The sequence below is a fragment of the Clupea harengus genome, chromosome 2 (assembly GCF_900700415.2).
Source record: "Clupea harengus chromosome 2, Ch_v2.0.2, whole genome shotgun sequence".
NCBI lineage: Eukaryota > Metazoa > Chordata > Actinopteri > Clupeiformes > Clupeidae > Clupea > Clupea harengus.
Window position 1 is genome coordinate 13,173,929 of NC_045153.1, and position 12,941 is coordinate 13,186,869.

Genomic DNA, 12,941 nt, shown 5'->3' on the forward strand with positions numbered 1-12,941 from the left:
TTTATAGTCTGCCTCTTGCCTGATCAATCTGCTTACTTGCATGTCTCTCAAGTCTATCATTCTCTCCAGGGACAATTATGAAATTAGAATAATTACAGTTGAACAAAACAATTATACAACATGCAAGTCAAGAAGGTGAACGCATCAAGAGAAAAATAGGAAGAGGAACACGAACAGAAGCCATGATGTTTATAGTGAGAACCTTTCTGGCTATCGTATACAGCTCAAATTGCAGCCTCTCAAAATCCTCTCTCGCTAACTGTCGGGAGGGTAAACACTCACTGTACAGGCTGCAGCGCGAGAGGAAGTTGCATTGCCAGCGCTTGGTCTCTTGGTCGCTTCCTGGGCCCATTACACAACTGAGCCAAGTCAAGGGAGGCGAGCTAGGAGTGTTTACAGTGTGCGTATCTGTTCGAAAAATGGTTTGAGAGTGAGTCAGAAAGTGAAAGAGTGGGAGAGAGAGAGAAAGCAAACTAGAACTAGCACAGGAAGTATTTGGGTTTTCAGTAAACCCCCCTAACAGAAGAAAGATGGTGGTGTGTGTACACACCTCAATGTACTGTGTGCGTGTCAGGGATATCTGATGAGCCTCTGCTTGAGCTTTTAACCGCGCTGCGAAGACACAAACAATCACTTTGAGGAAGCATCTCTAGGTAAGTTCTCCCATAGTCTAGCAAATGTCCTTCTGCAGACTTCTGTATAGATATAAATGTAGATATGCATCACAAATGTCATAAGTTAGTAATTCTGTTAACCAGTACATTATCTTACTTCAACTTCAACTGGCTTTCCAATTTTAGGATTATTCTGAGGATGTGTTTAACCGTCTATCAGTTTAACGTCACTCTGAGCATAAACTCTAGAGAATTACAGGAGCACCTCTCCCTCGAAGAAGCTCAGTGGATTTGTTGTCTACACACAGTGAAGGTCTTTAAGGCCATGACACAAAGACTTGCAACAGTAAATTCCTCACACTCCTGTAGTCATATGTGCATTTTCAGAACTAACCCAGCTTCCATTTTGAACTTACGAGTGTGAAAACAAACACAAAAAGAGTTGCAGTCGGGAGTTTGACGTAGAATATGGTTGAGCACATAGCTTTGTGACTATATGCCAGTGTGCTGCCAAAGACTACCCACATCCTCACTATCGAGAAGAGGATGCACCTGTCACATGTACATCTTTGTCTAGTGTGTGTGTGTGTTTGTGTGCCCACACCGAGCATCAGGCAAACCTCCTAGCCATCGGAGAACAACCAAATCTTGTTTCATTTCCCCTTTTTTCGAACTGACAGGAGTTTTGATGATCTCTGTGTGCACTGTATGGGGTTGTTTTGGACGGCGTCAGGCTTCAATCGAGTCGATGAGAGTTTTTACTGCAAAGGCTATTTACTTTCCGTGTCTGTAGGTGTGTTAGAGGAGAGTCTCAGAGTGATCGACCGACATCAGCCTTAGGACACAGGATACTATGGGGTAAGAGCACCGTGGGCTGTAACTATCCTCACCATCATCCTGTATTTCACTGTAATGTTATGTCTGCCATGTCAGCATGAGAGTTAAGAATTTACCTGCTTGTGTGTTTAACTCGACATAGTTTTGACAGTCTCTTCAGTATCTTGGCAGAGTTTCGCACAGTTCAACAGTTGGACACAGCTCAATTGTCCATTTGTCCAGTTTGACACAGTTCAACACAGTTCAACAGGGTTTGACATAGCTCAACACAGTTTTCGTTGTATTTTGTGTGTGTGTACATATTATAATGTTGGAAATAACAAAATAATGTTTTAAATAATTCTTGTTTTTGTTTGGGGCAGGGGTTAAACGCCTTTCGTTAACAGTTTGACATAGCTCAACACAGTTTGACAAAGTTCAACAGTTTTAAACTCTGCTTCGTTTCAGACAAAGCGGGGAGGAGAGCAAGTTGCATCGGCGTTTCTCGCGGCTCGGCAGCCGCCATTCCAGGGACCCTCCACGGCCCCCGCCTCAGGGCAACAAACCCGCCACGCCCGCCACTCCTCCTGCCGCCCCCACCCCCCCGTCACCCAGGCCCCCCGAGGTGGCCCCAAAACCACCAGAGGCGGCCCCCAAGAATGTAGCTCCCAAACCAGCACCTGTGGCCTCCAAACCGAGTGTTCCGCCCCGACCCCAGAAGAAAGAGTTCCTGTGTGAGACCCACGGCAACGCCATCCTAGAGGTACGCCTTGTGGAGTTTCATATCAACACTGAAACTGTCTTAACAGAAGATTGTTTCAATATACTATTTATTATTTTTTAAGTTTGTTGTATTTTGCGTGTGTGTATATATTGTCATGTTGGAAATAACAAAATAATGTTTAAAATAATTCTTGTTTTTGTTTGGGGGCAGGGGTTAAATGCCTTTCGTTGTGATGAGACGCTGTGTGATGTGACCCTGGTGGCAGGAGACAGCAGCAAGACCTTTCCTGTGCACAGAGCCATCATGGCCTCAGCCAGTGACTACTTCAAAGCCATGTTTACAGGTACAGGTAATACAGAGCTAGAGCTTCGTATGTTGGCAGGTGAAACTCAGATAGTGACTACTTCATAGCCATGCCACTGCTTGATTCCATCTGGAATTTATGATATAAACAAAAGCCAATATAATCCATATACTCACAATTAAATTAATTTACGAATTAATAAAGGGTAATCAAAAGGTGAAGGAATAATTTTTGTCATGTGAAATTTGGTCCACTGTACCACTTTGGCAGTGGAGCTCACACCTTACAGAATGAAATAGAATGCAGTGTGGTGCTGCACGATTGTGATCATGTCAACCACAGTTTTGAAAAGCACCTCAAAGTTACCTCATGTTTCCAAAAATGTCCTCAAGATTTCTTTAGAAAATGAACAGTAAAGTTTAAGAGGAAACTTCCTCCTCAGCTAGTGTTAGAATTCAAGACGTATAATTCATGGTAATACCACTCTTCTCAACGATATTAACACATCTATATGACAGCATAAGACAGCATCTAATAAGGTTTTCACAACTTAGTAACTACTTATTAACTACTCGACATTCTTACACACACCTAAGTAAGTACTTACTCAACTACAGCCTGTCTCAACATTCTTACATACTACACCTTACACACTTACTCAACTCAACATTCTCCCATGATTATCTCTCATTCTTTGTCTTGTTCTGCCTCTATTTCTCTCGCATCCTTCATCCTCCCCCTGTCCTCTTCCTTGCCCCCCCCCCCCCCCTTTCTCCCTCTCTCCCTGTCTCTCTCTCTCTCTTTCTCTCTCCTCCAGGAGGAATGAGAGAGCAGGAGCTGAAGGAGATCAAGCTGCATGGCGTGAGCAGCGCCGGGCTGAAGAACATCATCGACTTCATCTACACCTCACGGCTGGACCTGAGCGTGGGCAGTCTGCAGGACACGCTAGAGGCCGCCAGCTTCCTGCAGGTCCTGCCCGTGCTGACCTTCTGCAACCAGCTGCTCAGCAGCGAGGTGAGTGTGGAGAAGAGCGAAAGAGAGCGAGAGAGAGAAAGAGAATGAGAAAGAGAGAAAGAGAGAAAGACAGACAGAGAGAGAGAGAGACAGAGAGAGAGAGACAGAGAATGAAAGAGACAGAGAATGAGAGAGAGAATGAGAAAGAATGAGAGAGAATGAGAGAAAGAGAAAGAAAGAGAGAGAAAGAGAGAGAGAGAAGCATTATGACAAGATGAGAGGTCTGTTGGTGAGACACACACATACAATGTCTTAGCAGACAAAATATTTCACGATTTATTTATAATAATGCATACATTGTTGTGCGTCGTGCTGAGTATCATGACACTTGTGTGGCTTCTGTTTTGGCAGATCACGATTGCTAACTGTGTGGAGGTGGAGCGCATGGCCGCAGACCTGCTCCTGGAGGACGTCCAGACTCATGTCGGGAACTTCGTGCGGGACAACTTCGAGGAGCTGGTCCAGAGCGGCTGCTTCCTGCAGCTCTCCAAGTCCAGCATGGCGTACGCACTGTCCAGTGACGGCCTGAAGGGTCTCTCCGAGATGGAGCTCTACCGGGCGACCCGAGCCTGGATCTCCCACGACCACTCCGAACGCCGCACGTCCGCCTACACCCTGCTGCGGCACATTCGCTTCCCGCTCATGACCCCCGCCGAGCTCCTCCAGATCTCGCAGGAGGAGGACCAGAGTGAAAGCAGCGGAAGAGGAGGAGGAGGGGGAGGGGAAGGTGTTGACGCCAACTTCGCGCCGGAGCCGCCGCTGATGCGCTCGGACACGGCCTGCATCAACCTGCTCCTGGAGGCCAGCAACTACCAGATGCTGCCGTTCGTGCAGCCGCTGCTGCAGACCGAGCGCACACAGATCCGCTCCGACTGCGTGCGGCTGCTCGCCCTGGGCGGCGTCATGCGCCACCAGCTGGTCGTTAGCCGCGAGCTGTGCTTCTACGAAGAAAAGGAGGAGGAAGAGGAAGGGGAGGAAGAGGAGGGTGGCAGTGGCGCTAAGCGAGGAGGAAGCTGGCGGGCGCTGCAGCCCATGGAAGTGCCACGCTACCAGCACGGCGTGGCGCTGCTCGGAGGCTTCTTGTTCATAGTCGGAGGCCAGAGCACATACGACACCAAGGGCAAGACGGCGGTGGATAGCGCCTACCGCTATGATCCGCGCTTCGACCGCTGGCTACAGATGGCGTCGCTCAACGAGAAGAGGACCTTCTTCCACCTGAGCGCACTCAAGGGGAAGCTGTACGCCGTCGGAGGACGCAACGCCACTGGAGAGATCGGTGAGTAGCCGCTAATGTCAGACCCGTGACCAATGAAATCCAGCCGCTAATGTCAGGCCCGTGACCAATGAAATCCAGCCGTTAATGTCAGGCCCGTGACCCATGAAATCCAGACGTTAATGTCAGGCCCGTGACCAATGAAATCCAAAATAGCCACACTAGCTGAAGGAAGCTTAATGAAAGCAGCCACCCAGAAACTACCCAGATTCTCTAGAGGAGATCATTAGAAAAAAATACTTCCCAATGAGGGCTAGATTTCTAAAGCAAGTCTGCATGATAAAGCAGTACTCTAATTAGCAAAACAAATTAGTTCTCAATACTCAATTTACCAGCTAAATGTTTATAATATGGAAGACTCTTTTTCTGTAACAAAATTGATGCTACACTCTTAGAAGGCTGTTTAATATCACCACACACATTACATACAATACATGACATTTCTTGACGCTTTTCCACTGACCCTGGTATGAGTATACACTTGTATGTATTTATACACCAAATAGGAATGTCATACATCATAGATACTTGCTAACATCAATCTTCCTTTGATTCCCAGGCTCAGTGGAGTGTTATAATGTTAACAAAAATGAGTGGACCTTTGTGGCGCCAATGGTTGAACCTCACTATGGCCATGCTGGAGCAGTCCATGGAGCTCTGATGTATGTCTCAGGTGAGTGATCTCTTGACAGAAAGCCTTTTAAACCTCCCGATTCTGTTCGTTTTACCCATTTAGCTGTTCTCTCTCCACACCGGGGTTGCATGGGTTCATTGAGCCAGGCACACAAAGCTTGGTTTTGTTGACGTGTCTTACGCTTCCTGTCTCACCCACTAAACCAGTTCTCACTTTGGTTAGTGTTTGAGGGAATTTGGTTGAAACAACAGGCTCCATTCTAGAATGTTTCCCAGGGAGAGTCTGGAAACATTCTGAAGGCCTCTCTCAGGTTGAGCATGGTGAGAACGCTAGTTGGTGACAGCAGCTGCTCAGGAAGTCCAAAGATGTGTTCACTCGAAGTGGGTCAGTGAAATAACCCATCTGTGGTTTTGACCACAACAGTCACAGCATGCACATGTCAGGTCTGCAAACAGACATCCTTTTGTGTGAAATTGCCTGCTGTTTGTTAAACCTCCCACTGTCATGACAGTAAGATGTACTGGAACAGAATAGGCTTGTTGCATCCAACTCCACTCACTCACTCTTCATAAGTGAAACACTCAGGGTGGGGCCAGGCTCATGTTTTGCTCTAGTGTGGTCCTGTGGTTCATGGTTTATGAGTGTTAAACTGTAAACCAAACCAAGTCTTTCAAAATGGAGGACACATAGACAGGGCCGGAGTGGGGCCACTTTTTTAGCCCTGGAAATTCAGGCCCAAGACCGGCCCACTTTTTCCATGGTAGTGGAAATTGGATAAATGAAGCAACCGTCCAGCTCTTACTATCCTGTAGTTTTATTAATGCCATGGTTCAACAAATAATGTAAAGGTTAAATAATAATCCACTAAAGCTGAGAAGTTAACAAAAAATATTCCACAAGGATAGGTTGATAAATTAACAAAAGCAGAAATAAATAAATAAAGCATTTGAAACGTATCCCACTCTTCAACAAAGAGGCATATTGAACTAATGTTTACAGTTCAACTCACAGTACAGTATACAGTTACATTGCGAATAGCACCAACAGCATCTACAGCATCAGTAACCGCCTAAGCAGTGCACTGGTTTCAGCCACTTTATCTATAACTGTGTCGTTGCTTATAGACATGAGGATTTCTTTCTCTGTGCACATTAACATGAAAGCCTCCAAGTTGTCCTGACTCAATGAGCTTCGTAGCCTATTCTTCACAAATGTTAAGGTTGAGAAGCTTCTCTCACATGCAACCTGTATGATGGACAAAGTCAACAGAAACTTATATGCTAACCCAATGACATGATAAGCATCTGTGAGGAGGTTGTGTGAGAGTATTAAATGGACACAAACGGCACAGTTTTTGGGTGATATAAAAAGGCAAATATTTTAATTCAATTTAATATTTTGCTTGCGAATAGGTTGACAACACTACATGCATGAATTATGAAAAAAATGATCTAGATTTTTTTTTTATTGATTTTATTACTCAAAATTAACCTAAACTTGAAATTCATTTTGAATTTTTTAAAAATATGGTTTTATTAAAAATATATTTTACTGTCCACATACGTGGACACCATGCAACAAAGGGATGGTAACGAATACTTACCCAAGGTTAAAAATCATTATTTTCACGTAATTTAGTAATTATTTATGTTGATATGTTTGTTGTATGATTGTTTCTTTCATTTGAACAATGCAAATAAAAAAAAATACCAGGTTTTATAATCAGATTTAATGTCATCCGATTCCTCTGATGCATGACGTCCACATATGTGGACGGTATCCGATTCCTCTAATGCATGCGTCCACGTATGTGGACAGTTGGTTTTTAGGGTGTACAAACTATATTTTACATCAAATTTCATTTTTTTAAACACAGATTTGTTCAACACACTTTCCCTTACATACTAATATTTTTTTTGCCTGATTTTTCCTTCTTGGGTAGAAGGTTTTAACAGATATGCCTGGAGTATTCAGCACATGCCCAGCACCGTCAGCCATCTTGTCTTAATGATGTCATTACACAGTTAACATTCCAAATACAAGATGATACATATTGTTATTATATTGCTCTGAGTCTACTGACTCTGCCCCTATGTGGTTTGGAGAATATTACTATGATAATCCAGAATAAAATGGAGTTTAATTAACTGTCCACGCATGTGGACCCCATGCACGAAAGGGTTAACCAACGCTACAACGTTAGCCGAATAGTTACGTTGCTAATCATTAGGCCTATGTCTCTCTTTACCAGTTGCCACTTGTGTTTGTCCTCTTGAAAATAAATCGCTAAGCTTGGCACATTTGGCAGCATCCTCCTCGAATGCCTTTCTTTTTTTAACCTGGCTTTTTCAGCCCCTCCTGGCCTCTTCCTCCCATCCATCCTCCCTGACGCGTATCGTTGCGGGAAGGCCGGCCCAGCTATCGGTAGCCTATCTGAGAAAACTTTTTGGAAAAGACGGGCTATGGACCCAACCAACTCTATTTGGGAGGGGAGAACTTCCTCGCATGGTACAACCCATGCAGAGGCTGCGGTGTCAGAATGCGGAACGTGTGTCTACTTTAAGAGAAGATAGACTAACGTGACAAATGTCAAAAAAATGTATTCTCGACCGGCCCAGAAGTGAAGCGGCCCACCGGGAACTCTCCCGATTCTCTCGATTACCCACCCCAGGCCTGCACATAGACAATCCCTGTCAATTTTACAATCTAAAAAGCCTATGCATTTGTTCCTCCCTAGAGATGGACATTCAGACTAGGTTATTAGCATTAGCATATTGTATACTATATTACTAGATTATTAGCATTAGCATATTGTATATTATATAACTAGGTTATTAGCATTAGTATATTGTATATTATATTACTAGGTTATTAGCATTAGCATATTGTAGATTATGTTTATGCAAAGACAAACCAGACTTTAGAAACCAGCACAGTTGCGGCCAGTAAGAAAGGCTGCAGCAGGATGCTTGTTGTTTCTGACAGAGCAGGCAGTTTCTCAGGCCAGGCTGCTTACACCACAGGCTGCTTACACCACAGGCTGCTTATGAACACCTCCTTCTTGCTCAGTACTGCTGTTTCTGACAGAGTAGGCCGCTTCTCAGGTTAGGCTGCTTACACCATAGGCTTCTATTACCACAGGCTGTTTATGAACACATCCTTCCTCGCTCAGGACTGCTCGCAGCAGAGGCTGCAGGGACCAGGCGACTGCCCACAACAAAGCCCACCTTCTGCCCCTGCATCACTTTTTCCCCTTGTCACTTCGCATTTCAATGCAAACAGCCTGACCACTAGAGCCTACTTTCAGTGCCTAGCCAATAGAAACATAATTTATCTGATCACTGGAAACAGAGTTAGTTAAATACCTGACGTAGTGGAAATATTTTATTTAAATGCCTGACCACTAGGTGAATGTGAATACCAAAGCCATTCAAAAGCATTCTAGGTTCTGTATAAATATTGTTAGTAGGATTGTTATTGTTGTTCAATTAATCTGCTTTTGGTCTTGCAAATTTTTTTAATTTCTTGAAAATTCTTGACAATTCTTGACAATTCTTGAAAAAAGAACACAGGACATTGACTACACAGTGTCTAGGCTAGACAAACGCAGTTTTAGGCTGATGTGTATTTCTGGTGTGAAGATACTATACTACACTACAGAGCACTACAAATAAATAAAGAGAAAGAATTGCAGTAAATCCCCATTTGGTTAACCACAGTGTCTGCGTGTACTGTGTATGACTCACTTATGGAGAGCAAATGTTGAGTCAGTTTCAATCATGTTAATATGTTAAATAAATATATATTGAATAATTCCAAAGTATGAATATGTTTCTGTTCATTGTATTTAACAGACCACATAGCTCAAGTTGATATTGCATTGTATTGGATTGTATTCATATTCAATCATACATATTGTTATATAATACTCCATACCTACATTTCCAGGCAGTCGAGGTAGTTATCGTCACTGTATCTTATTGAATTAATCAGATATGAGACTTCTGATAGATCCCATATCTCAAGGAAATGGGACTAAGGTTGTGTTACCATGTGAAATATCATACTACTGGAACCCCATTTGCAGACTGGAGCGTAAATTAATTAATTCCTTTCTCCCCGCCCCACCACTAGGGGGCATAACCAAGGACACCTTCCAGAAGGAGTTGTGGTGCTACGAACCCGCGGACGACCTCTGGAGCCGGCGGGCGGACATGGTGGAGCTGCGGGGGCTGCACTGCATGTGCACGGTCGGCGACCGCCTCTACGTGATGGGCGGCAACCACTTCCGGGGCGCCAACGACTACGACGACGTGCTGGGCTGCGAGTACTACAGCCCCGCCAGCGACCAGTGGACCATGGTGGCAGCCATGCCCCGCGGGCAGAGTGACGTCGGGGTGACCGTCTTCAAAGGGCGCGTCTACGTGGTGGGCGGCTACTCGTGGAACAGCCGCTGCATGGTGGACATCGTGCAGTGTTACGACCCGGAGAGCGACGAGTGGGAGCACCCCTTCAGCGTGCTGGAGCCCCTGGGGGGCATCCGCGCCGCCACCATGACCGTGCACCGGCCCCAGGGCCCTGCCGCCGAGGCCCAGATCCACGAGTGCCCTCTGGCCACCACCAAGAGCTGAGCACAGGGGCAAAGTGAAGGGGGGCTGAAAGATTTGGGGGGGGTCCAGTGATTGAGACGGGGGCCTGGGACATATCGTCCATAGATTTATGGATTTGTAGATTTCTGAGGTACAGAGGCTGAGATTTTTTTTAGGGAGACGGTCACACCAACTGCTGTCATTTAAACTGTGGTGGCAAGTCCCAAACCAGCAAAACTGCAAAGCCTATGGGCTATGTTGGTGAAACCTGAATTTAATTTCTTTGTCATAGTTTAACAGTTGAAAAACAGCAGTGTTGTCCAATGGAAAGCCATGCAAATGTTTTCTATTTAAATTCTAAAGTATTTATATGCTATGCTATGGAGCGTCCTTAAGCTCCAGTTTCACCAATTCAGACCAAACATTTCATCCTCAGGCCTCTATAGTACCGCCACTCACTGTTCATGTGCCTTTCTTTCTCAGCTATCTTCTGTAAAAAAAAAAGCATTGCAACTGCTTGTGGCAGTATCACAGCCCACATGTTTCTCTAACTGTGAGTTACTGCTCTATTTAAGATGCTGAAGTGAAACCAGACCAGACAGAGTTTGAAGGATTAGAAACCTACAGCTCGATCTCTGTAAAAAAAAAATAAGCTTGTTTTAGCCTGATGGGAAGGACTGTGGCACAGGGTTACAGTTCTGGACCCTCCAAAGGATCTCATCAGGTGGGTCAAAAGGGATTTTGAGAACTGTTTATGGAATGGTCATCACTGGCTTCCTCAAGGTGTTTTGTTGTCCGACATTGACTGTGTGCGTTCAAGGCTTAATTCTTCTGAATTCAAAGGTCCCGGCCTTGAGGCTTCATACATTGCAAAGACTATTATGTTGTTCAGAGAATGTGCCATGGATTCCTTTTGGTCTTTCCGTTCTTAGGACAGTCGAGGGCTTGATTTGCATTTGTTCTTAATGGAAAGGTCTTTTGTACAGTGCAGGTGGCCTCCCTGTTCTCACCTTTATGCATCTGTTTTAAGTTTCAAGAGTGGGCAATGAGCGCTTGATGTTGATGAAACAGTTTTTTTGTAATCCACTCTTTAAGATCCAGCTGGGGGGTTTAAGTTCAGTAATGGATAGTTTTGTGGAATCAGGGATCACTAGACTAGTTGATCTGCTTGATCTGTCTGGAGGGGTTTGGTGAACTCCACAGTTAATAGCAGAGCAGGTTGGACTCAGGTTAGTTAGGTTGGTCAGTCTTTGAGGGAGTGTGTTGACCATGCCTTAAGTATTATGCCTTTATATGTTTTATATATTTTATATATAGTTTTTCTTATGTTGTAGTACTTACTATGTTTTATGTTTATTGTCTGCACCAATATGGAAAATAAAATTCCTGGTAGGCGTAAACTTACTTGGCAATAAAAACAATTCTGATTCATGATTCTAGTGAGACAGCTCCAATGGCTTTTCCAGCTTGAAGGTTAACACCTGATATTGTAGAAATGGAAATAGATTACACTGGCCGTACACTGTCATTAACTGGGTATCGTGACTTTGGTTTCCATATGGTTGGGAAGAAGGTGCCTTATTTAACTTGTGTGAAGGTTGCACATTACTCACAGCTGAAAGGACGGCCGGACACACAGGGGAGGTCCCACCTTTCAGTATCTGATGGACTGCCTCTCTCATCGAGGCTGCAGTATGAGTCTCCATTGCCCAAAATGTCAGCTGACCTTCAGTGAAGGTTGTTACAATGTACAATTGCTACAAATAAGCTTGTTTTTAGATTTAATCAGGGGATGTGACCCGTTTGCCCTTATTGTAACATAACTGAGGCTGTAATACATTTTTATGTGAATGTGCGAGGCTAGCAACTTTATTTGCTATACTGGAGAAGGTATCGATGTATTTGTGTATAGTGTTTTTTGTTCAGTTGTGGGCCCAGGCAGGATTGGCGTGAGCGGTATATAATAGCCAATTTCTTGGTAGGGTAGGCCAAGTTGGCCATCCTTAAATCCCACGAAGCAAAGGAAGGCAAGGAAAACAGACATGATATCCATGTTTAAATCTCTGGTGGAAAGGAGAATAGTGGGTGAGTACAGGTTCTACCAGCACACAGAGATTGGGGCTCAGTGCAGGGAGAAATGGTGTGTATAAGGGAGGGGATAGTCACACACACACACACACACACACACACACACTCACACACACTCACACACATGGAGAAATTGTGTGTATAAGGGAGGGGATAGTTACCGTTAATGGCCTTGGGAAGCTTGTTTTTAACTGGTGAAATGAACTGGGTTGTTTTTCTTTCTGTGTTTTTTCAATGATTTTCAAATGGTGTTTTTAATAAAGGATTTTAAAAGTCAAAGTTTCTTTTCTCTCTCTCTCTCTCTCTCTCTCTCTTTTGCTTTTCTTGCTGGTGAGGAATAATCACTCACTGTTCTCCAGATTAGCTGTTCAAACATAAGTGTGACTGCTTTCTATGAGGGTTCACACACATCACACTAGTCATCATCGGACACCAACTCAAGGCTAGAGCTTACAGCTCTTAGAGGTTTAACACGTCCCTATTGGTCAAATTCATCCCTATTGGTAGGCAAATTCATCCCTATTGGTAGTCAAATTCATCTTCTCATCATCAATTCATCCCTATTGGTGGCCAAATTCATCTTCTCATCAGGCCCCAACAAGTCCACTGAACAGGTACTCTAATATGACTGAATATGCATATATTATGGATATGTTCCTGGTGCCCTGATGGAAATGATGACTACAGTCTATGTACACAACTATCTATTTAACAACAATTGAATCGCCTTTGAAAAGTGCTATATAAATGTGATGTATTATTATTGTTATTATTATTATTATTATTATTACAACTGTGCAGGTAAGCTCAGATTGCAATGACACCAAAATCAGACTGTTGCCCTGTTATCACATTCATAGACATTTACACTGAGCTTTAAGTGTT

At 44.1% G+C, this 12,941-nt stretch overlaps 1 protein-coding gene across 1 annotated transcript; it reads left to right on the forward strand.

Annotated features, from left to right (window-relative positions):
• The first annotated feature begins 76 nt into the window (after positions 1 to 76).
• Positions 77 to 10,047, forward strand: si:rp71-68n21.9 (kelch-like protein 9). The gene is made up of 8 exons (XM_031582940.2): positions 77 to 653; positions 1,408 to 1,472; positions 1,899 to 2,193; positions 2,365 to 2,497; positions 3,276 to 3,472; positions 3,824 to 4,748; positions 5,305 to 5,418; positions 9,514 to 10,047. Exons 2-8 carry the CDS (start codon positions 1,468 to 1,470, stop codon positions 10,008 to 10,010), a joined length of 2,166 nt encoding a protein of 721 aa, XP_031438800.1. The 5' UTR covers positions 77 to 653; positions 1,408 to 1,467; the 3' UTR covers positions 10,011 to 10,047.
• The last annotated feature ends 2,894 nt before the right edge of the window (positions 10,048 to 12,941 follow it).